Source organism: Exophiala aquamarina (genome assembly GCF_000709125.1).
Source record: "Exophiala aquamarina CBS 119918 chromosome Unknown aczIA-supercont1.3, whole genome shotgun sequence".
NCBI lineage: Eukaryota > Fungi > Ascomycota > Eurotiomycetes > Chaetothyriales > Herpotrichiellaceae > Exophiala > Exophiala aquamarina.
In genome coordinates this window covers 1,752,057-1,776,392 of record NW_013550585.1, presented here as the reverse complement: position 1 = coordinate 1,776,392, position 24,336 = coordinate 1,752,057, and the positions used below count along the sequence as shown (strand labels likewise).

Sequence of the window (24,336 nt, the reverse complement as noted above, 5' to 3'; positions counted from 1 at the left end):
CATTATATCACAGGAGGTTTTAATGGTGCATGGTGTAGTTGCAATCCTGAAACCGCGCCGGCGCGTCAAAGGTGGCGACGGTGCCACAGTTTAAAAGACTGGTCAACTTCGCCATATGAGACTACCAGCACATATAATTACACCAGGTCTCTGCCAAAGTCCCAATTAGATTATAGCATTATAGAATAATTGAGCTTGGTTTGCATAAACAATTTTTGGTCGATGCTTTTACCGAATGTTCGATACCTAGTAGAATGCACCGAGTGAGCCTGATACCCTAGATACTTCATATCACTTATCATTACCCTCCACAAACGCCAATCGCAAGCTCGTGGTATCAAATCAGCAATAAAAAGCAATTTCACCCATTCCAGACATTAACAGCTGTGTTTCCTGAATCTCGACCAGTCGCTACTCATCTCCCCCATCACGTGCACCACGACCTTGTGGTCTGCCGTTCCTCCCGTCGTGGCTGGTCCTTCCAGTGATGTCTTGCCAGGTTGCCCCAAATCTACGCCCTGTGCTTGCCAACAAGCCTTCTTCCTCCTCTTCAATAGCGTCGTCATCTGAGTCCGGATCGCTCAGCTTAGGCGTCCTGAAGAGCAACAGGACGAAGGCAATCAGGAACATTCCTAAGAAAACAAACTGGGCCCAGAAATCCACGATGCCTAAGAATGGGTAGTTCACTGTCACCCTATTCAAGAAAATCGACACCACCGAGGGTGTGCATACATTACGTGCAGCCGGATTGTCCGTGATCTCTGTACAAGGTATGACATGCTGTCGATGACCGGAGCAATCTGGCTGGTCTCCGGGGTGCTTCGGGGGATGGTCACAGAATGTCTGAGGGCCAAATGTTGCATACTGAGGTGCAACAAGCATGGCAATAGAATAGTTGATGGCAAGGGTCATCAAGGTCAGCAAGACGGTCGCAATCAAAAGCGCTTGTGGTGATGTATGTGCCTTTCGGATCCTAAATATTGTGATCCATAGAACCCGGATCCCAATCGTTGCAATGCCAAGGATCGAAGCACTGAAAAAGAGGAGGACGATGAAGAGGAAGATGACGTAATCGATTGGGAAGACCGAAGAGGACTTGACTAGAATCCAATTGATGGGCTGAAAGATGTTGATATGGCCCAGAAGATAGCCACAATGGCGCTGGCAAACTGAGTTCTTCGCCTTGTCAATGCCGGTGATCAGCATACTCGCAAAGATCAGCAAAACGACCACCACTAGGAGAAGACCAAGGATGAGCTTGATGGGACGGAAAATGGCCTCAAGCTTCAACCAGATCCTCCAGAAGATGTTGCGGTCTTGACCAGATGCCTCCGCCGCCATACGTTGATGGCGACGGAGTGTACGCTCCTCACGGACCAAAGCATCGAGTTCGCGCTGGTCCTTGGAGGACAGGCCATCTGGATTCCCTTGTGCGCGGCCCTCAAGTTGTCTTTGCCTCTCCTGGTTGCTCTCGAGCTGCGCAGAGGTGGATTCGGTCAAAGCAGGGGCTGAAATGCTCGGGGCTGATTTGATCAGAGTGAGAGGAAGCAGAGCCAAGCCGGCGGCTGTGTAAAAGCAGTAGATGAGAATTCCAAGTGTGATGAGGACCCCAAGAGCGAATGTCAGAGCCTTTTCACCTCGATTCTCGGCGAGAAGTCGTTTGAAGAAGTCGAGATCAAAATGTGCACCCTTGTTGTTGGAAACTCGAGGAATGAAGAAGCCAACCAGGAAAATGGCGATGCAGAGAAAGACGAAGACAAAGGTGTATTTCAATGCACCCCAGAATCGGGAGCCAAATGTCTGAGATCCTTCCTCTTGAGCGACCTCATCATATTCTTCATACCAGAAATATGTAAAGGGAATGATAATCAAGCACAGAAGGGCATCGAGAGAATAGAGCAGATAGTATACAACACGTAATGTGAAGGTGATGTTGTCCACTTTATCTTGGTTCGCCCAGTCCTTACGTCGACCTAGTTTGGAGCTTGTGGTGCTCGAGACTAGCGCTACATCGACGGGTAGCAAGAGGACGGTTGCGAGAAGAGATGTGATCGTCAAGATGCAGACTGCTGTGACAAATTTGGATCGCTCGCGATTAGTTTGGTAGAGGTAGACGAACAGAGAGGCGACTGAAAGGAGCAACACGACAGCAACAGCATAGACGACCCAGATAAGAGTTATTTGAATATAGCCAGCTGATGCCATGGTTGAGAGGTGGCCGTCTTCGAACGAAAAGGTCGGGAAGGGTAGCATAATGTCGCAGAGTGGATGCCCGACAACAGGGACTGGACGAGTCTCAAAAGGGAACGAGATTCAGTGAGTGAGGATTTCTCAGCATCGCACAATAGGATTGCGTCGTTCATAGACAATTCACAAAAACCACGGTGGAATGATGATGGTGGTGGTGAAACCTGGAAGTGCAGGCAAAACAGGCAAACAGGATACGAGGAGCATCAACAACGACAATCGTCATAGCTGCAGCTCAAATGAAGCTAGTACTAATATAGACTAGAATTACATCACGTGAATAATGTGCCAAGTATCAGGCTTGGCATTATTTTCGTGCAGCGGCCACTGGCATTGGAGTTTCAACCCTTTCATCAAGTACCAGCCTAGCGCGTATTTTGTCGTAGAGAGTGACGAGGCACCATCTGAGTGTACAATCTATTCCATTCTCCAGCCGATCTGTCGATACTCAATCTGTGTGTTGAACGATGGGGAGTCTTTCGAGGTTCTCAAGTTGTTGACGTCCAAATCGCCTGCTGCATTTCTCGTCGCGGAGTGATTGATATCACTTAACCATATTCGCCATGCAGTGTTATACCGAACTCATCCCGCCCTCTGGGGTCACTGCTGCTTTATCCCTCCCATTCACCTCCTCTGGGGCCAGTAATTTGGTAGTAGCGCGTACGTCACTGCTCCAGATCTTCAGGGTCGAGTATGTCAACAATGGGCAAGACGCCAAGCTCATTCTCATCGCCGAGTACAACCTTGCGGGAACGGTCACTTCCCTGGGCAGAGTCAAGCCACAGTCATCGAAAAGTGGTGGCAATGCAGTTCTCATTGCCCTTCGAGATGCTAAATTGAGCTTGATAGAATGGGATCCTGCTCTGCATAGCATAGCTACCACGTCCATTCATTACTATGAGCAAGATGACCTGCAAGCTGCCCCTTGGCAGCCTGAGCTATCTGACTGTTTTAGCCGTCTCACAATTGACCCTAGTAGTAGATGCGCCGCATTCAATTTTGGCGTCAATCATCTCGCGATCATTCCGTTGTCCCACACAAGCGACGACCTGGCTATGGAAGGCGATTTTGATACTGCGGAGAACGGGGATGCAACGAACGGGCAATCGCCAACTAAAACGTCCGGCGGCCCTGGTGGTTCTCATGACGTTTCGAACCATCCTTCTTTTGTCCTCCCTACTACTGCCCTCGATCCTGGCCTTCTCCATCCTGTTGACATCGCTTTCCTTTACGAATATCGAGATCCAACAATCGGGATACTGTATTCAACCGCCGCCCGCTCCTCAAACATGGCTCCTGAACGAAAGGATGTTACTATTTATGCTGTATATGCCTTGGATTTGGAACAGAAGGCATCCACTTCTCTTCAATCGGTTCAAAGACTTCCAAATGATCTCTATCGGATCATACCACTTCCCTTACCGGTCGGGGGGGCGCTATTGGTTGGAAGCAATGAGCTCATCCATATTGATCAAGGTGGCAAATCTAGTGCTATCGCACTCAATGAATTTGCGAGAGAGTGCTCAGCATTCTCAATGGCAGATCACTCAGAATCTCGGGTCAAGTTAGAGGGGTGTCAAATCGAGCGTCTGAGCAATGTCAACGGAGACATGCTAATCATTTTGCAAAGCGGGGAGACCGCTATTCTGTCCTTTCGAATGGATGGCCGCTCCTTATCCGGCATGTCACTCCGGCGAACAAATGAAGGCAGTTCTGCGGAGTTCTCATTGGGAGCTGCCACGTGTACTGCACATCTTGACCAGGGCTATGTCTTTGTGGGAAGCGAAGAGTTAGACTCTATGGTACTAGCGGCAGGAAAACGGCCCATCCAGCTCAAGCGAATGACATCTCGGGCACAACTCCACGCCAATGGTACTGGCATGGACCAGGACGATGAGAATGATCAGTCAGAAGACGACGACGACGACCTCTATGGTGGCAATTTGCATGGTCTGGACGGGGGCGCTACTGGGGAGGCCGGGGCTTCAAGCACTGATCATCTCCGAGTGACTGACCGTCTTCCCTCCATTGCCCCAATCAGTGATCTTGCGTTCGGGGGCCTCGGAAAGCGTAAACGTGAAGATTTGCTTGGCCTTGAAAGCTACGATCGAGATGAGGTTGAGCTAACTATCGCTTATGGCCGAGGCAGATCAGGCGGTGTCGCTTTTGTTTCAAGAAGACTCGAACCAAATATAGTTAAGCGAATCAAGGTCAACGACATGACCGGCATTTGGTGCTTCAGCTCCATGGCAACCCCTCCAAACGAAGTTTGGGGTGAAAGAAACGCATTGGTCGACGACCTCGTTATTGTCTCTCAGACAATGGATGATGGTGTGGGCAAATCCTCACTTTTGCTCTTAATTGACGGAGAATTTCAGCCACGCGGAGCCTCCGAGTTTGATGGCTCTGCAGGACCAACCATTGGTGTTGGAAAGCTTGAAGGGACAAATCATACCGTTCAAGCCCTTCCAACGGAGATCCGGGTGTACGACGCAGGTAAGTGACATTCTGCTAGCAGCAGATCTAAATTTGACAGCGTTATAGATTTTGGCCTTTCTCAGATCTTTCCGATAGTCGACGAAGATGAAGGTCAAGTTGCAAAAGTCGTCAGATGCAGCTTTGCCGGTCCCTATGTCGTTGCTCTCAAGGACGACGGGAAAGTAACGTTGCTTAAGGCAGATAAAGCGGGTGAACTGGACGAGGTCGAGCTTCCGAGCCACTTGTCCTCTAAATGGATAGTATCCATCACACTGTACGAGGACTACACAGATTTCTTCCAGACATCAAGATTTTACCCGGATTCTTCTTCGAGACACCTTTTGAGTATCTTGACCTCGGAAGGCCACTTCAATCTCCTTTCATTACCAAAAATGACCTTTGAGGTATTTCAATGCGAAAGTCTACCGTATCTACCAACATTCCTAGTGCAAGACCTGCAGATACCCAAGCATTGGAGGAACCAGGACGAGATTGCGGAGATACTGTTGGCTGATCTTGGAGACCAGACAGAGCGCCGCCCATATCTCTTAGTGCGGAATACCACGGGAGATATAATCCTCTATGAGCCTTTTGCTGTACCAGATGTGACTGGAAGCTTCAAGTTCAAGAAGGTGGCAACAGAAACAATCGCAAACTTCGAGGATCAGTACAATCCAGAAGGCGAGAGTCTGCTTAGACCTCCCATGCAGGCTATCAGCAATACGCTTGGCTATGCGTGGGTGTTTGTCCCAGGCTCGACATCTGCAGTGGTCCTTAGGCATGCTTCAACCGCTCCACGTGTCTATGAGCTGAAGTCGCAGGGCATACGATCCATTTGCAATGTAAGGTCTAATGAACCAACTGACCGCTTCATTCTCGTGGGCGAAAACGATGAAGTCTGCTTTGCTGAGTTCCCCTCGAACTGCGTCATCGGGTTGTCCTCCTGGTCGATCAAGCGAATCCCCCTTGGGCAAGATGTTGCCTCGGTATCCTACTTCATGCCAACAGATTCATATATTTTGGGAACCAACTATACTGCCGATTTTCAACTACCTCAAGATGATGAGTGGCACCCGGACTGGCGAAATGAAGGGACAAATTTTCTACCTACCGCGCTCCAGAGTTCTCTCAAGCTTTTCAGCCCTTCTACACATTCGGTAATCAGCCAGTATTATTTTGACGTATCTGAACGCATTTTGTGCGTCAAGTGTCTTAACTTGGAAATCTCAGAGGAGACACATGAACGAAAGGACTTGATTGTGGTGGGCACAGCTATTGTTAAGGGTGAAAATGTGACTACGAGAGGGAACCTCTACATTTTCGATGTTGTTGATGTGGTCCCAGAACCTGACGTACCTGAGACAGACCTCAAATTGAAGATGATCGCCAAAGAAGATGTGCGTGGCGCTGTCTCTGCTATCTCTGATGTTGGTTCCCAAGGCTTTGTGCTTGCTGCACAGGGTCAAAAGTGTATGGTTAGGGGTTTGAAGGAAGATATGTCGATCCTGCCCGTGGCATTCTTGGATATGCGATACTACGTCCAAGTAGCCAAAGAACTGCATGGGACGGGGTTGTGCATTCTCGGTGATGCATTCTCTGGTCTGTGGTTGGTAGGGTACGCCGAAGAGCCCTATAAGCTACAGATTCTTGGCCGCGACTTCGAAAACCCGGAAGTCATCGCAGCGGAATTCCTCCCTGATGGGAAATCACTTTACATAATCTCTTCCGACGTCGACGGGCAGCTGAGGGTGCTACAATATGACCCAGAGGATCCGAAGACTGAGCGTGGCAGCAGCCTTCTTCTTCGGAGTACTTTCAACATTGGTGCAAGTCCTACAACCATGACTCTCATGCCACAGAAAACAGTCGCCAGTGCTCGACGATCCTCCAATGCCTCTGCGGACACGACTAATGACTCCCAAACAAACTCGCAACAACAAATACTCATCACCACACAGTCTGGATCGCTCTGCATGCTTACACCCGTCCCCGAAGCAACCTACCGTCGTCTATCCACGCTGCAAAACATTCTCCTTACGACACTAGACTTCCAACCATGTAGCTTAAACCCACGAGCATACCGCCAGGTCGAAACGGATGGGATTGGAGGAAGGGGCATCATTGATGGCAACTTGGTCAGGAGATGGTGGGAGATGAGCACGCAACAACGAGCTGCAAGCGCAGACAAGGCTGGAGGAAGCATATGGGAGGTCCGAGGAGATCTCGAGTTGATCAAAGGTGGTGATTTAGCACTGTAGGCATGGCCCAATAATTGACTCGGATCTTTGCCTACGAAGCTCACTCCGCTCGACTCAGCGGTTACTGGATATTGGCGGGGTAGAGATTGACCTGGTAAGCAGGGATCGAGGTCTGAAGCACACCGTTGAGCCCCCGAGAATCCTAATTCTCTACGAGAAAACGCCCTGCTTTGTTTTGGGGTCGAATGCCTTTGTTAGCGGGCTGCAGATGGCCTGATTATGAGCCGAGGCTGATAATTAGCGGCAACCGTTCCTGGAACTCCCGAGCGATGATGCCACTCGTTAGATTGCTTTAGCACATGCTGGTGAAGTTCTCTATTCAATTCCAAAGCAAGGGTCATCCCTTGGTCTAATGACTTGTAATATTTGTGGAATAAGAAAACAAAATCAGACGGCCCCTCGACCTGCCACAGCCCAGCCGACAGAGCCCATTCAACAGGTCCTGTTGCCCTCCCCTCCTACTGTAGACAGACATGTGGGCAGAAATCCTCTAGCCCGAAGTCAAGCTGGAGCGGACGACCGGCATCTTCGTCGTTGGCTGAGTCTTGTCTCGTGTGGATTCGTCAAGCCTTTCCCGGAGGCGCCTCAGCCCAGACGTTTGCCTTAGCCTTACCCCATATACACTCGTATGGCGACTTGTTTGAGGCTGGCGCTTCACTAATTGGTCTATCTTGAGGGTGTGGGTAAGGTCCCGACAAGACTTTTCGATGAAAAAAATTTGATTTGCCGTTCCGTCAGAATTCCAAGATCGCCCTGGATCGGCCTCGCGAGTTATTGGCCGGCAGGCTGTTGGTTGTTCGTCCAAAGCACGTCAGAGGTTTATTGCCAGTGCCAGTGCTTTATGTGCTTTCACGTGTTGGACCTCAAGCAGCTCCGCGCTCCCCCACTATCCGGAGCTCGAAAGCAAAGCTACAAAGGACTGCTTCTTGTTCACCAGAGGTTCCGGAAGCTGATTTTGCTTCGTTCTGCTATTGTCTTCGTGCCCCTTCTGTTCCTTTTGCCGTGCTCGTGTACAAGTACCATCTGTGCGTGCCATTCTCCATCTCCGTCAATTCAATCAGCCTCGACACCCACCACCCCTCCCAACGCAGCTACAGCTCAGGAAGCCATTGCAACACTCTACTAGGCTGAAACGTATTCAAACAAAACTCTACGCTCAATTGTAGTCAAATTCAAATCCTCACTTTCTCACCTGAACCTACGACAATCGACACAATGGCTACCCCACAAGCACCAACCCACCCAGGTCTCATTGAAGTTATCCGCCGCCCAGGCTCCTTCGAGTCCTACAGCATATCAGCGACGGAACTCCCGCCAGGAGCACTAATCGCCCGCCTCGAAAGCCCGCCCATGACCATGGAACCTACCAAGCGCTGGTCGAGCGTCCAAGTTTCCGAGACCCAGAACATTGAGCTGAACTGTGACTTCCTCTACGTCAACCACAGCTGTGAGCCCAGCGTCGAATTCCATGTCCTAGCCGATTGCGACACTCCCGTCATCGAGATCCGTGTTGCCCCGCGCAGAGACCAGAAAGGGAATCTCATCGGCATCAAGAAAGGCGACGCGCTGACCTTCTTCTACCCGAGCACCGAGTGGGACATGGACCAGCCTTTCAACTGCAAATGCGCTACCCCATCTTGCCTGGGTCGCATCTCTGGTGCCAAAGACCTGAGTAGCGAGCAGTTGAAGGGATATTATCTGAATGAGCACATCGAGAACTTGAGGAGTGTCCCATCTTCGTCGAAGTCTGGCAGGAAGGACGCTGGCCACTAGAGTTATCCGACTGATCCATGGAGTCTTCCAAGTCGACAGTTCATTCACCATCGGCCATTACCCATGATCAGGTGTTAAAGTACTTTTCTCATGGCAGAGATTTGGGTCTATTTTTTTGATCGATCATAGTCATGGGAGTGGTAACCTCCTCATAAAGATGAAACGAAGCCCGAGATAAGTTTGATATAACTCAGGCCATAGTTGAATAACAATTGCAAACACAATTGTCTGCCTCTGTAGGGACATAACCGCGGTGCTGAGATATCACCTCGAGTTCGTCATTAGTCAAGTAGTCATTCGCTAGTATTTTTGACTGCCCAAAAACAGCACTGCCCGTATTTCTTTGTCTTTCAAGGCAAAGGTATCGTTCGTGCAATCTGCATCAAGACGTCAAGTAACTCAGAATCTTGCGCATTCAGCCTCTTTAAGCCATCCGCTACCTGCAACCCAAACGGTTTAATATCAGGTTTACACAAAGTCCCGGCAAGAGGCAGCTCGCCCGTCTGGAAATACTTCCTGACAGCTTTCGCCGTGCACAGACTCGGCGCCGTTGGAGAACAGTGACCCTCGGAATCCTGCTGCAGGAGCACCGAGCCCGGAAACAGTGTCTTCATGTGTTGGGCATTGCGCAGCGGCGTGACCGTATCGAGGGTATTCCCGATCCACAGAATCGGATGAGAGGTGCTGGCCGAGAAGGGACCGGAGAACCGCCATTTCGCATGTTTCTGCCATCCAGCGCAGCCAAGGCGTGTCTCCGCCCAGTAGTCGCCCAGACTCCAGCTCTGTGCTTTTAAAGTCTGCCAGTACTCGCGGAACTCGTCCTCGGTGAAACTTCCTATGCCTTCGGCATCCGTACAGAGGACCGCGGAGGTCGCTTCCAGCACGTTCCAGCTGGGCGAAATGCAGTCTTCAGAGAACGGTCCGTCAAGGATACATTGCTTCGACCTGCATGCGGGCACACGTCCTTTCTCTTTGTAGTCTGCGAACAGGCTACCAGTTCCATTTGTGATATCTTGCAGCAGCTCTACCATGATTGGACCAAATATCATGGGCTGGTAGAGCGCGTTTTTGGTGATATCCTTGATGTCGGACCAGGTGATGATTTCCGGACCTCGCCGTCCGTTACCAACAACGGAGAGCGGGTCGTCCCAGATGTCGTGCAGCAATTTCTCGTACGCAGCTTGAATGGCTTTGCCACCGCCAGGACGCCAGAACTGACAGCCGTCGGGGCCTGCTCGGTCGCAGTATTCGAAGATTCGTTCAAGTATTCGGTCTGTATCTTGCAGGTTGCCGAGCCATGGTCCGTTATAGTAATCATCTGTGGAAACTACTCCATCGAGAACTACTCTCGACACTCGTTCAGGGTACATAGAGGCGAAGGTGGCGCCTAGGAGTGTTCCATAAGAAAAACCCCAGTATTGGAGCTTCTCCATTCCTCGCCGCCATTTCGTACGAGATATGATATCCCGGTTACCGTGGCATTTATGTGCCTTGTTGAGAGCCTCTTGGGCCTTTCTGCCTTGACTTTCTCTCCACTGGCCATGCCGTTCGATAATCTCGACCATGTCAGCCGCGACGGGAGTGGTGTTGACATGCTCTAATATAGAGGATGTACTGTTATCATTATCAATGCGACTTGTGCAACCGTCAGCCAATGCCCTGGCCCTCCTCCAACCAAGTCTGAGGGAGCCGTCAGAGCTGCCAAGGAGACCCTCAGCCTCACTTTGTAAATTCCAGACCTGGCGAGCAAAATTATCCTGGAAACAGGAGATGGTAGGTGTGCTGCGATTGATTCCTCGGGGATCGAAACTGATGATATCAAAATATTTGCCGGAGTCCTCGGCATCGCTCGGCGTTCGCTCGACGTCGACGACCTGCTGGATCAGCGCACCATGATCTAGCACCTGAGCCACTCCCGAGCCACCTGGACCACCTGGATTGATCAATATCGCTCCTCCATAGTGAAGGTCGCTGACAGGGACCTTGGCGGGCTTTCTGACAACTGCCAAAGCCACCTGATTGGTGGCTTTGATGGGTGCGCTGTAATCCATTGGGACTTCAAGTCGAGCGCACTCGAAGCCACCATAGCAATCATGATACTCGAGCTCTTGTGAGGGTGTGATCTGGGACCATTGGAACGAGGTTGCACTCTCCGGTGTCTCCTCAGCTGCTAGCAGGCGTCCCTTCCACAGCCGTGGAAATGTATTTGAAAAGTCAATCGAAACAAAGAGCCATAGCAGGAGCGTTAAGCAACAAAACAGTAGCTTCAGCCTGGGCTTCTTCTGCCTTTCTCGAATTTGAGGGCTCCATTGCGTCATCTCAGCCGATTTAAAGTCCATACTTGGTAGCCGTCGCAAGGAAGAGAATCAAACCGGTCGGCTACAGAAATCGAGAAATCAAATGGCCTCGCTCTCATTCACAAGGATGGCACATAGTGGGGAGTACTCTTATCAATGTTGAAAAGGTGCTTTGAAGGGGCCAAGGACAGACGGTGACAGCGCAGACCTCATTGGCAGATAGGCATGCTTTCTTCTGCCCCCCTTGACCAAGCTACGCAGACAATGGTTTAGACCAAGCCCGGATTGCAGTCGATTGACAAGCTGGGCTGTAATCAAAATGTTTGAGGGAGCTTGACAAAACTAGGAAGAGTGCTTGTGAAGAAGAACTGCAGCTATCTGATAAGTAAACCGCCTAGGCTCAGTATGATCGACCAGGGTTGCATGATCACTCAGACGTCAGGTTGTATCCATAAAACGACATGTGCCGTGGTACCGACGACTTGGTCACTTGACAGGAATCCTAGCGGCTGATCTAGCACTTGGTTAGATGGCGGATATCTCCTAGTATGAAGCCACATTTCAGACACTCGCCGGTCAACGTTCGAGCAGGATCCCAGGGGCTGCCATTGGAAACTCGCCTGCCATGGTTGGGCAACAGTGCTGAACCCCGCAAAGTATTGCGCCCAGTAAGAATGGAAGGAGTTTATCTATCGTCTTTCCGCTTCCACCTTATGCTATCTTTCTCAACTCTATTTCCATTTCAGGTTACAATGCACCCAGTCATCGCCCCGTGTAGAGCTCGCCACGGCATATCTCCTTAGCGAGCTCTATAAACAGCGACTATGTGACGAGCGTCTAGCTATATCCTCGTCCTGCAATGTTTAAAAGCACGATAAGTCCCGTCGCTTGCTTCGTGATACTCACTTGTAGGCTGTCTGCAATCCTCAGTATCTCGAAGTGCGATTTAAAATCTCTACAGGCACTTTCACCAAGGTCATGAAATGATTTCCGGACTAATTACCAATTCTTAACTATGTCATCTACTCAAGATATCGAGCGGGCAGAAGTAGTCCACGAACATGCTGCCAAAACCCCCAAGTCGCATGCCGAGGAAGGCCACGTGCAAGACGACGACGGTCTAGAAACAGTAAAGATGCATACAATCGTGGTTGACTCAAACTTGGCAAGTGGTGCAGCGAGAGCCGAGGCCATGCAAATTGTTTGGGGGAAACATGGAAGGCTCATTGTATGGATTGGAATCAGCATGATGTTAATCGTCTAGTAAGCAGGTACATCATACCACTGGGGAAGTATTACCATTAATCAGTCGCAGCCAATTCGATAATGCTCTGTTATATAATTATCGCAACTATGCTGCATCAAACTTCGACAACGTAGCCGGGCTCTCTACACTTGCCGTTGTCGGCGCCATAGTCTTTGCAGTCGCTAAGCCTCCAATCGCAAAAATCAGCAACACGGTTGGCAGAGCCGAAGCCTACATTTTCTGCATCATGTGTTATCTATTAGGGTATATCCTTTGTGCCTCAGCAAGTTCATTCGGCGCCTATGCAGGAGGATTTGTTTTCGCCAACATTGGCCAAACAGGCGCCAACATCCTGAACGATATCATCATATCCGACATAACGAGCATGAGAGCTAGAGGTTTTGGTATCTCAATCAGCTTTTTCCCGTTTCTCATCACACCCTGGATCTCCGCATTTATCGTTGAGGATGTTGTTCTTCCTGGTGGTATTGGTTGGCGATGGGGGATAGGTATACATATTGAGCCTTCCGGAATCATGACTCTCGCTGATTGATCTAGGGATGTTTGCGCTCATAATGCCGATAGCTGCAACTGCATTAGTTGCGCCTCTGCTGTACTATCAGAGGAAAGCAAAGAAACAAAAGGTTCTCATAACCCAGAAAATGACGGCATATGAGTTCTGCTCGCAAATCGATCTAGGAGGTTCATTCTTGCTGGCCGCTGGATTCGCCATGTTCCTCTTGCCGTTCACTCTTGCTGGAACATCCACTGGAAAATGGAAACAGGGCCACATCATAGCACTGATTGTCATTGGTCTGGTGACGTTGATTGGGTTGATTTTCTATGAAGCTTTTATCGCTGCTCACCCCATTGTGCCTCCACGGTATCTCAAGAATCTCACTATCGTCTTGGGTTGCTCCCTGGGCTTTCTCGACTCCTTCGGATTTGCTGCGACGCATACCTACCTTTATACTTGTAAGTCTGGCCTAAATATCTAGCTTGTAGCATGCATTGTCGCACGGTCTGCTCTGGCACTGAGCCAATACTTTTACAAAATCTTCAGCGCAATAAGACAAATCCTAATAATTTGCTACAGGGGCTACAATTGTTCAGAACATGGGTCCTCGAGACGCTACGTTTCTCAACTACACCAACGGCGTCTGGCAGTGCCTCACTGGAATAATTTCAGGGGTCATCATGTGGAAAACAAAGAGATATAAGTGGTTGTTGGTCGCTGGAGCGATCATCAAAATGATCGGCTACGGGCTTATGATTCGGCTTCGAGGGGCCAATAACTCCTGGGCTGAACTGTTTATAGTCCAGTCGATACAGGGCATGTAAGTACTCTCCCAACCCCCAGTGAGGCCCCTCATCCCACTAGCCCCGTTGTTACGAGACTACCAAGAACCTCGGCTAAGAAATCTTGTCTATCACAGCGGCGCTGGATTTCTGGAGATGATCATTGTCGTCGCCGCACAAGTCGTCGTACCGCATGTTGAAATGCCTCAGGTGACAGCTCTAGTATTGCTCTGTACGTTTGTAGGCTCCTCGGTAGGTAATACAGTGGCGGGGGCGATTTACACAGGAAACTTGAAAGGCGCGTTGCGCGATCATTTGGGTTCTCAAGCAACGGACGATATCATCAATGCAGTCTACGATTCGATCACTAGCCTTGATATTCCCGCTGCTGGTTCAGTACAGCGGACTGCGGTGAACATGGCCTACTCGGATGTGCTCAGGGATATCACCTACTCTGCCGTGGCAACCTCCGCAGTTTGTGTGCTAATTGTGTTTTTCGTTCCGAACCTTCGTCTGAAAGAGGCCCGAAACCTCCTCACGAGCAGCGCTGACACTGTTGACATCGATGACAATGACAGGAGGACAGACTTGAGTGCTAGGAATGTGGCTGTACCGTCTGAGGCTAAGATTGTGAAGACGTGAGTGGCTACGGTATGATACATGACATGGACCATTATCACAACAATTGCTACCTGATGAATATGCATATGTACTGGATGATGTTGTAGTCAGGGAGTCGCGGACAATCACCCCTGCCTTCCCCAGATTTCTGCAGGAATTTTGACAAAAGCAAGCCCTTAAACAGGGTTCAATTGAATGCTACAAACAGGACAACCAGGATCCCACCATATCCTTAGCGTACAGGGCAACGCCATGGCATTGGTGACTGATTCAACGAAAGACCCCGCACTTCCTGATTGTAAATAACTCCTTGTCTGGATTCGATGGGCTGATTGAGTGCTTGAAGTACAATAGCCCCCAACAGCCGAGACAGCCTCTACTTCATTTCCACCCTTGTCTGCCAACCATACTCCTTGTCGGCATCCTTGTCAAAGATTTACAGGTTCACTCCATAATTGTAACCGACCAGCGCAGGTAGCTTCTTCCTTGGATTAGGCAGCCAAAATATCAAGCCTTGATATGCCCTCGCAGGCCCCATGGGGCCAAACAATCACAACCCTACCAAAGACTTGATAACGTCGCCTCATTGACAGCGGCAATGTCTCGAGTCATATCGTACGGGGCGATGGACGCAGAAAATCAGTCTGAGGTAGTGATTGTGTCCACGAGCCGGGCTTCATTATTTCGAATGGGGCACGACGAAGCCAGTGAAAGCCTGCTCCGACCAAGGAGAAGAGCGGCTCGTACTGGCGGCGGTCTTTTTGCCGGCTGTTGTTGCGTCGCATGCATCGTTCTGTTGTTTGTGATAACTGTACTCCTGATCTCCTTCGGCTACATCGTTTTGGCTGTATCATGCTTTTCACAGCTGCATCCGCCTCGACTGGTGAAAAACTATCGCGATTTCGAGCAAAAGTCTTTTACAGTGGGATTCGACTTGACCGCTGGCTATGGGTAAGTTGATGAGACTGTTATCCAGCAGACTTCAAACTATTTATACATTCGTCTGATGATCTTCTGCAGAACAGCCTCAGTCTCCTTTTCCAACGGCACAGTGGTCGACGTTGCCCGGGTGGAAGCGACTGCACGATACAATAAAGTCATGAAGCGACTGTCTGACCAATCCTCTGCTCACCCGACGTAAGAACCCCATCCAACATGATTTTGGATAGGCAATCAAGGAACTTACATGAAGATAGGCCACCCTATTACAATTGCGAAGCATCTTTCAACGATGTCCCCCGACAATGGGGGCGCTACTTTCGGAAGAAGGCCGGGCACCCAGCATCGCCTGAAGTTGCTGCATTTACTGACGTGCTTGGTAAGTTGAAAGAACAAGTCGACGCCTTCTTGGTTCCGTACGGTACTCTCGAAATGGCGCACGTCACCGTTCCTCATTTCCCTGCCATCTACGTCGAGGATCTGCTTGATGCAGCCGAGCATGCCAACTTTCAACTGCTTACGATGCCCAACTATCGTCCCGGAGACCAAGCTCAGTGGCCTATAAACGAACTCAACTCTGCAATGGCGGGAAATAGCATCGGGAGGAGCCACTCACCTGAAGACAACGACAACTCTTTCTTCGTCTTGTACACTCGGACGGCTTTAGCCGCGTTTGTTGGCCCTTTCTGGACCTCTACTCATTACTACGCAGCATCTGGCGTCGCCAATTTCAGTATCGGGTTCGCAGAATGCTCAAAGCAAGCAAACGCCCTATTTGAAGACTGCCCTCCAGAGGCGCCTTACTGGCAGGAAGTTCGTGTCAACCTGCGAGATAGTTTGGCTTCTTACTATCTCGGGGCAAACCTTGCCCGCGTGATCGTCTTCGGCGAGAGCTCATACAATGAGGTATTTGCAGACGTATTGAGGCAAGAGGTTCTCGCAGCTCAAGAGCGGGAAGGCAATTTGCCCCGTCTGTATGACGATTTTCCTATCTTTTCTCCCGCCAGGGGCGCGGCCGAGTTTGGCAAGGTCTGTGCAAGGTCGAATATTTCATTCGCATGCATTCCAGATATAAGCCCGAGAATGCAAGGCTGGTGATTTGGCCTTGGGAAAGGTTGAGGACCTTGAACTGTATCCCATCCAGGAGACGAACAATGATGCGAAATTATCTACGGGTGACGGCTCAGCAGGCGCCTTTGTTAGATGTCGACCCTATCACGGGTACGAAATTCGAAATCTTTCCAGTCATCACAGATACCCCTCGATTCCCTCTTCACCACAACACTTCTACTTAGAGCCAGAGTATCTTCAGCCGTGCAATGATGGCCCAGAATTTTGAATTGTCAGGCTGGCTTCCAGCCCATCTACGAAAGACGATGGCATCAGTGGCCATTTATAGCTTCGATTTCTCTCCCCTCTGAGCATCCTCTGCTTCGACTACGCTCCAGCTCCACCATTTCTCTCTCAGACGTTGACTAACCCTCGTGGTCGGGTCCACAGGTCCTTGCTTCCCGAGAAACTCACAAACTGCATTATCAGCATCAGACTCGGCATCGTAGGCATATACTCCCGGGACACTATCCGGATATCCCCACAGATTCCATGACCGATAGGCTGGAGGCGGGTGAGCAGGATCGACGGGATTTTTGAAGTACCCATGCGTTTCTATACGAGAGGCAAGGTTACGTCGCGACAGTTCGGGCTCTGCTGCGAAAGTGGCTTGGCCTAGGAAGGAGAGAGAGTCAATACGGATACAGATTCACAAGGGAAGGGGCGGTTTCCTTACCGCTGGTGAATGAAACCTGCTGCTTCGTCCAAGCCCTAGGCATTCGAGTCTTCTCGTATATCTCGACTGCCTCGGGAAGGCTAAGGATGCCTCTCACAACGTCCGAGATGACTCTTCCCAGAAAAACCCCATCCTCCATCGACGTTGCTGCACCCTGAGCTAGATGGTTGACCATCGAGTGAGCAGCATCACCCATTAGAACGACGTTCTTCACTTTGTTAGACCAACTTTCCAGTGGTCCGGTCATCAGAAGCGGCCACCGTTTCGACTCCGGGATCAAGTGGATGATTTTCTGGACGATAGGATCATAATGTTCGAACGACTCGCGGAGTTCGACCATGTCTGCCTCTTCAACATCCTCTACGATATGATTGTCTCGCGTATGGTGGGATAGGACGGCGTTGAAATCGGTCCCTGCCGTCATCGGATACGATATGAAGTAGCTCCCTGGAGCGGTCCACACGTCGATATTATTTCCCAGCACCGACTTCGCCTCAGGAATCTTCGCGAAGACCTCCTCGTAGGGGATCACAGCGCGATACGCCGCATTCATCGTCAACGCCGTTGGCTTCACGTCTGGGAACAGCTTCTTCCGCACCACGGACTTGACACCATCCGAGCCCACCAGCAGATCAAACGCATGCCTTGCTCCTTTCTCAGTGACTACACTAACTTTCGAATCAACATCATCAGAGAACACGATCTCGTCGACCCTCGCATCAAGCACGATCTCAACGCCATGCCTTTTGCAGGACTCCGCCAGACCCGCCAGCAGGTGATACCGGTTGACCACCCACCAGGGAAAGCCATAGTCACGCAGGATGCGCTTAAAGTCCGAGAACGCGATGAGACTTCCATCTGCGGCGCGGATATTGATGCGCTCGCACTGCACGAGGTTCGCGCCGATGATGTCGCTTATGCCCCAGCGCTGCAAGAACCGAGCCACGTTCGGCGTCATCTGTATCCCTGCACCAATCTCCCCGAGCTCGGCGGCTGCCTCGAGCACAGTGACTTGTGCACCGCCGCGGGCTAGCGCGATCGCAGCCATTAGACCTCCCAGTCCTCCGCCGCATAGCCCGACGTGCACGTTTCTGCGTTGGCGAGACATTGGAGCTGGATGCACGGGGGTGAATGCCAATGGATAGCTAGCTATTTAACTAGGGAACTGGGGATTGCTGGAGAAATGTCAAACCTGAAATCCCGTCCCGTCAAACTAAATCATACATATCTCACTTCAAAAAATGGATCCATGGAGGGGACGTACACAATATCTTAAGCTCCGCCCAAAAGGCAAAAGCTACAAAGCGAGGAATCCGGCAACAGGTCGGTAGTTACTTCAAAGCTCGAGTGAGACCGTATAGTCACCAGTACAGATCAACCCTCGGTTCGGTCGGCGCATGGCTGACGCCCCCTCTAAGAATCTGAGGTTGGCACCTCACGAAGTCCATATCCAATGCCTTGTGAGCTTGTCCCTCGGATGCCCATTGTTGTGGGGAAGGCAACGACACCCGTGGGGGAGGGGGTGGAGGGGGGTTTGGAGAAAGTTTTACTCCGTAATTATGGATAATTCAATTGCAGTGGCAAAGAGTACTACTTACTATCTTTGGGGCTAACACACAAGGGGATTTACTTCGTGGCTTATGCACGCAAAGGTACGGAAAACTTAGTATTGATTGCGTGACAATAATCTGTACGTAGGGAGTTCTTCCTTCAATCGCAAGTGTGAGCGCGTTTAAAAGGAGCTTTTCCCGCTTCACTTAGAATACAGCAGATCAATAAATAGGAGAGCTCAAGGTTTGTGAATCTCGTTAAGCCTGGCTGCATTCTGCAATCTAGTTTAGACTATCTAGATATACCAAATCCATTCGCGAGTCTTGCAAGATTTCAAAATCTTGGTATGTGGAAGCCCAGCAGGTAGACTCAAGGTTCCATCTAGAACTTTGGCGAAGCAGGGCAGGCAGATATCGTAATTATTGCAATCATTGCACCAGAGGCCTTGGAAGTTCCCTGCAACTATCACCTCGGAACAGTTACAGCATCTGACGAGGTTCGTTGCTCCAGTCGGGGTATGATTGATGGTCACTTCATTCAGCGGGTGCCGATGGCGGATCGTGTTTGCTTTCATGCAGTCCTCGCAGTAAGCCCATAGGCACTTCTTCCAGAAACATATTTTGGCCTTTTTGTCGAAGCATATAGGGTTCGAGCAATTTTGGCAGGATATTGTGGTGGCATCTTTGGCCGTGGCCTTGTAGCGACGAATTCGATCCCGTTGGCACATCTGGATGTTCATCCACCGGCAGAGCTCTTCAAGGAGAGGACTGATACGTAGTTGAAGGTTTGAATGCTGATGAAGGTGCTCCCTACCTTCCAGAATTTCTGGTTCAACGTCAGATATTGTCATTGAGAGGCATCTGAACGCCACTTACCTTCACTGGGACACAATTCACAAGCATAATAGATCTTCATGTCCTTGTCAAGTTCGTCTGCCCCAAGCTGGGTCTTGATAAAAGCCGTCGTCAGCCATTGATGCTTGGAAAGATGCGTTTGGTCTTCTTGGCTGTAACAGGTCGCGCACAGGGTTTGCGAAGAGCCGAATTCGGCCGAACATGTACGACAGTTGTAGCATGACGTTCCAAAGCTCATCATAATATGGCATCTTTCACAGTGGAAAATCACACTCTGTGGAGAAATGGAACAGGGGCACTTGTCTTCAATCCAGTGTTGCTTTGTGGTCCAATGAGGAGGATAGATACCGAAGAATGAGCGATGGTCAGGTTGCTTGGACTGGTGTTCTTTCAGAAACTCTTCCCGACGATTCGTATTTCCTACACATCTTCGGCACAGTGCCAAGTCACACTTCTCACACCCCCATCTGACTTTGGTTTCCTTTGCACAATGCCAGCAAGATGCCGTCGCCGAAATGCCAGAGATTTTGGGCATCCATTGGAGAGCTCGAAACCGGAGAAGCCTGCGCATATGGTCATCGTCGTGAGTGACTTGGCAGTTTTTACAAAAGAGCATACCGTCCTCGGGACAAAAGAATAACGGGTCGGAATATGGGATACCTGGATCTTCATTCAGCAAAGACTAATTATGGCGGTCGAACAGATGATACCTTGATGGCAATCTTCGCAGAATTCGCACGTGGTCGTTGAGACTCTCTGCATTTCACGGTATATGGCAAGCTCTGGAGCCGAAAATTGTCAGAAAATTGTGCAAAAAACACAAGCCTCAGTCACGAACAGTAAAACCGACCTTCGCCAGCTATGTAACCAAGCCTTTGACTAGTCTCGCCCAAAGACGAGGCACATAGTTCAACTTCCCGCGCAGTATCGTACTTCTTCAAATATGTCGCTGTGTGAGCGGCAACCTTTCCGGCGGCTTCATGCTCAGCAAGTCCAACATCAGCCAGCCCATGGAACACATTGAATCGGTAGAGGCGATTTGCTTCGATCATATCCTTATTACGTTTTCGAAAAGCATTACTGCGATCTTCAGTTTCTGTGACAATCTTTCTCAAGGCCTCAACAATAGATTTCAGGTCGCCAGTCACATCCGGACCAGGGGCGCTACCCGTTCCGATTGAAATTATCAGACGCTCATCTCCTGGCCATTTTTCTAAAAGGGTGAATTTGTTAGTTTATTTAATCATTTGTCCAACAGTGTGGAAGTGCAATGCGACCTACCTTTGGATTCCTCATCGACCTTCTCAATTGGATTGTTATCTGTGGTATGATATTAATCAGCTTGTGCTCCTAAACGTAATGAAAAGATCTAGCCTGCCCAGAGTGATGTGACAAAACAGCAAAGAGGCCTGAAGAACGTACGTTTCAAAGCCCCGTCGACATAATCGCGACCTGCAATGTTGATAGGGTCAAATAAAGTAGAGGCGGCTGAAGTCGCACGGGCAGCTTCCCAAATTTTGCACACTCCATACAGATCGTCAAATTCTTTGCTTTTGTAAGACCGAATAACAACAGCATCACTGTTGAGGCCTTCAACAGCGCATACGAACATTGCCGGGGAGTCTGGGTTGCAGTCGACTAATAATTCATCTTCAGAAAGATTGTGATCCTTGAGCATCTGCTTTATACACCGTTCTAAAGGCTCTGAACGGAACTTGCCTTTGGCTTTTAAAAAGTCGATTGCTTTTCCGGCTACATTGGCGGAACCGTGTATAGGGGTGAATATCTCGTGTGAAAGCTGCTTGTATGCTTTAATGCAGTCTGCAACAGACATTCGAAGACGACCAAGCATGATTGCTATCAAACCTCCGGTCGAAGTGCCTGCAATCATGTCGAACTCTTGCCACGGTTCCAACCTTGCACCACGGATGTTGCTTAGCATGTCCATAAGGTAATCCAAAATAATCAGCGATGACAGTCCTCGAACACCGCCTCCATCCAGCGAGAGAATCTTGCGAACTCGGGGTTGGTCCCCGTCTCGTTGCACGCGCATGACGTTGGAGAGAGTTTCAGGGTTTTGTTGGCGCTCAGTTTGATATGTAACCAAAGACTGGGGCGCAGGAAGCTGGGGAGTCATCTGGGGAGTCGGTGGTGGCCAATTAGGTTGATAAGACTGCATCGACGACATGGCGCAATTAAGTTGCGGTCCACCCATAGAAGACTGATGGTGCCATGTGTTGTTCCAAGTCTGTTGGGTTTGCAAGCTCTGGGTGGGAACCATCGCGCCTGCTCCAATCCTGGGATCCGGCGTCAAAGGCGGAGGATGCTGATATCCACTTTGTTGGTATGTTTCCACTGCGGCAGGAGGCGCTGGTTGCTGCCAAGGCGACTGCTTACCACTAGCATCGTTGACAGCTGTAGCAAGTGAGCTCATATCGAACGATGCCTGAGAGGCGGAGGGTAGTGCCATGACTGGTGGGATAGAGATCGGTGAGTTCGATAGCACTGTCAAGTTCTGGTGCTGTGGTGGTGGAGGCACGTTATGGGTTTGATCATATGGTAGACCAGGCCGATGGAGAGGGTTTGAATGGGAGTGTTGTCGTCGGTTGGGACTCGGTGGTGGCGGTGGGAACACCAGGGTCACAGGTTGCACCTGGGGAGACGCATTTAGCACTGAGGACTGATTTGATTGCTGTGGAGGCGAAGCCAACAAAGGAGTGCTTTCAGGTCTGGCGGGGCAATCCGGTGCGACGCTCGCAGGGGGACTGATCTGTGTGCAATGCCCTGAAGTGTGCGTTGATACACTTTGCAACGGGGAGGATGGAGCTAATGGAGCAGAATTTTTCATCGGTGCTGCCCAGCTGGCCATCGACTGAACTGGACTATTTGGCTTCGCTGGAAATTGGCCAACAGGAGATCCTGGCAACTCTGCAGTATACGCGGTTTGTCCTGCCACTTGACCTGGGGCATGAAGCTTAGCGGAGCTTTCTGTGTTATCAGATTGCCCTGGTCTTGGAGGATGGTTGATAGTCTCTGCAGGCATTTCATGATATACTCCATTCGCCACCGGTCCAGAGACAGTCAGCGACGGTAGCGCTCCATGTTGATGGTGCTGAGTCTGAGATCCTACATTTAACAATGGAGGAGCCCCAGACTGATCATCGGTCCGCTGTGGGAGCGGTGGTCCATTCGAGTATCCATTGACTAACTGAGGCTGATAGTTAGGATTGTACTGGTCATACCCATATTGTGGCACAGGACTGGAGTACTGAACAGGAGCCTGAAATGACCCAGCTGGGGGTGGTATTGGCGATGGTGGATTATTACAGTGACTGGGATTCACAGGTGATTGACTATTCCATTGGGGTTGTTGTTGACTTGGTTGTCTTGCAGGTAAGGGGGGTTTCTGAGGTGGGAAATACTGGTATTGCCCACTTCCTGGCGTTGAGATTTGCGATTCAGGTGAGACCGGCGACGACACAGGTGGTGGAGATGTCATGTGATACTGCTGAGGTGGAGGTGTATAGCCATGACGATTCGGGTCGGAGATTGAATGGTGCACAGGCGGTGGTGGAAAGCTGGTCGGTGGTGTCAAGGCTGGAGACCAAGCCCCGTAAGGCTGTTGAGGTCCGGATACTTGCTGGGGATATGGACCTGGTATTCCTTGTGGCGGTGGATAAGAAGCTTGGCCTTGAGAAGAAACGGGTCGATAATATGGATTCGAGTAATTATTATTGTATGGCTGGTTTGGTGGTGGTGAGAATTGTGATGAAAGCCCTCCCACAGGCACCGGCGGTCGCCCAGAGCCTGAGTTGGCGTGTTCATTTGCCAATGCATAAACATCTCTCATGAAGTTCATCGACTTTTTCGCAAAAGAAGGCATCTTGCCCTTTGCGCCTGGGTGAACACAAGCTTGCTAGAAAGAAAAAGAGAGATCAAAAGTCTTCGACTTCTTCAACCGAAGCAAGACGCTTCGACCTAGCCGGGCGTGACTCCCTTCACAAAAGGAGGTGCTTGGAATACGGCTTCGTATTTGACTCGCCTCTGGAGCGAGTTGGGCGGGTACAGGGGACATGGTCCAAGCCAATGAGACGGGTTAGCAGCCTTGGATCCAATTTCGGCCCCAGAGTTGTACAACTTTGGACTGGGAGTTGGGCTCAAGCCTCATGTGGTCGGCCTCTCTGTTAGCCCATCAACTACACAGGAATTCGAGGATGTAGTCGCCGCTGTTTATACACACCTGAGGTCCCGCCTTTTCAATATCTAAGAACAGACCGGAGAAATAAAAGGTCAAAAGTACTTATGTTCTTGAGACTGTCGTCTCCCGGCCAGGGTGCCGCTAAAGAGCAGCCTCGGCGACTGCAGGAGTTCGAGCTTAAAGCCTGAAACAAACACGAGCTTTTCTAGCTTTAAAAGCCCCTGGCGGCGGCATGCTTGTCCACCTTATCGTAAGACGATCAATCTGGTGCCCAAGTCTAGATTCCCTTGCCATCCGGAGGACGAGCCGATCCGGTTTGAAATCTCGCATCTTTTCCCAAGGGTAATCCTTGAACTTGGATGCGACCTTGAAAAGCAGTTTCAAGCAGTATGTATGTTCTAGGCGACCCATGCTTTGCTATTCTTTCTAGTAAAATGCAGCTTTACCAGCCTTTCTCCGGGATTTCTTGGAGGGTTCGTCACGTTGCACACCATGTGTTGCACCCTGAAATAGTGCTTGCTGCAGTTTAGACCAGTCGCAGCTGACGATCCTGTGGGTGAGCCTTTCTCAGCCATTGAATACGAACGTGCTGCGCCTGTCTTGCCATCATTCATGCACCTTCTTCCCAATTTCAAATCCGCCCCAAGTCATTCTGGCACATTCTAGATCGTGCATCTAATGTCGGTGTGCAGCATTTGGCAGGGCCAAACATCATGACCATGTGACAGATACTTCTTGGACAAAGACAAGCCTGGACGACCGCCTTTTGTTGTCGTTTCTCTGGTCGTC

General features: G+C 50.2%; 9 protein-coding genes across 9 annotated transcripts; 5 read left to right on the top strand and 4 right to left on the bottom strand.

Annotated features, from left to right (window-relative positions):
• Positions 1–411: 411 nt before the first annotated feature.
• A1O9_04237 (uncharacterized protein) lies at positions 412–2,205 on the bottom strand (the record flags this gene model as incomplete). The annotated part of the gene is made up of 1 exon (XM_013406529.1): positions 412–2,205. One exon carries the CDS (start codon positions 2,203–2,205, stop codon positions 412–414), a length of 1,794 nt encoding a protein of 597 aa, XP_013261983.1.
• Positions 2,206–2,810: 605 nt separating this feature from the next.
• On the top strand, positions 2,811–6,983 carry A1O9_04236 (uncharacterized protein; the record flags this gene model as incomplete). Its single annotated transcript, XM_013406528.1, has 2 exons — positions 2,811–4,743; positions 4,792–6,983. The coding sequence occupies 2 exons, from the start codon at positions 2,811–2,813 to the stop codon at positions 6,981–6,983; spliced, it is 4,125 nt and encodes a 1,374-aa protein (XP_013261982.1).
• A 1,215-nt stretch (positions 6,984–8,198) lies between these two features.
• On the top strand, positions 8,199–8,756 carry A1O9_04235 (uncharacterized protein; the record flags this gene model as incomplete). Its single annotated transcript, XM_013406527.1, has 1 exon — positions 8,199–8,756. One exon carries the CDS (start codon positions 8,199–8,201, stop codon positions 8,754–8,756), a length of 558 nt encoding a protein of 185 aa, XP_013261981.1.
• Positions 8,757–9,106: 350 nt separating this feature from the next.
• On the bottom strand, positions 9,107–11,095 carry A1O9_04234 (uncharacterized protein; the record flags this gene model as incomplete). Its single annotated transcript, XM_013406526.1, has 1 exon — positions 9,107–11,095. One exon carries the CDS (start codon positions 11,093–11,095, stop codon positions 9,107–9,109), a length of 1,989 nt encoding a protein of 662 aa, XP_013261980.1.
• Positions 11,096–12,068: 973 nt separating this feature from the next.
• Positions 12,069–12,852, top strand: A1O9_04233 (uncharacterized protein; the record flags this gene model as incomplete). The annotated part of the gene is made up of 2 exons (XM_013406525.1): positions 12,069–12,304; positions 12,369–12,852. 2 exons carry the CDS (start codon positions 12,069–12,071, stop codon positions 12,850–12,852), a joined length of 720 nt encoding a protein of 239 aa, XP_013261979.1.
• A 22-nt stretch (positions 12,853–12,874) lies between these two features.
• A1O9_04232 (uncharacterized protein) lies at positions 12,875–14,240 on the top strand (the record flags this gene model as incomplete). The annotated part of the gene is made up of 3 exons (XM_013406524.1): positions 12,875–13,274; positions 13,396–13,636; positions 13,736–14,240. The coding sequence occupies 3 exons, from the start codon at positions 12,875–12,877 to the stop codon at positions 14,238–14,240; spliced, it is 1,146 nt and encodes a 381-aa protein (XP_013261978.1).
• A 577-nt stretch (positions 14,241–14,817) lies between these two features.
• On the top strand, positions 14,818–16,256 carry A1O9_04231 (uncharacterized protein; the record flags this gene model as incomplete). The annotated part of the gene is made up of 3 exons (XM_013406523.1): positions 14,818–15,170; positions 15,240–15,356; positions 15,416–16,256. 3 exons carry the CDS (start codon positions 14,818–14,820, stop codon positions 16,254–16,256), a joined length of 1,311 nt encoding a protein of 436 aa, XP_013261977.1.
• Positions 16,257–16,551: 295 nt separating this feature from the next.
• A1O9_04230 (uncharacterized protein) lies at positions 16,552–18,052 on the bottom strand (the record flags this gene model as incomplete). The annotated part of the gene is made up of 2 exons (XM_013406522.1): positions 16,552–16,883; positions 16,945–18,052. 2 exons carry the CDS (start codon positions 18,050–18,052, stop codon positions 16,552–16,554), a joined length of 1,440 nt encoding a protein of 479 aa, XP_013261976.1.
• Positions 18,053–20,179: 2,127 nt separating this feature from the next.
• A1O9_04229 (uncharacterized protein) lies at positions 20,180–21,819 on the bottom strand (the record flags this gene model as incomplete). Its single annotated transcript, XM_013406521.1, has 3 exons — positions 20,180–20,562; positions 20,631–20,669; positions 20,772–21,819. The coding sequence occupies 3 exons, from the start codon at positions 21,817–21,819 to the stop codon at positions 20,180–20,182; spliced, it is 1,470 nt and encodes a 489-aa protein (XP_013261975.1).
• Positions 21,820–24,336: the final 2,517 nt, after the last annotated feature.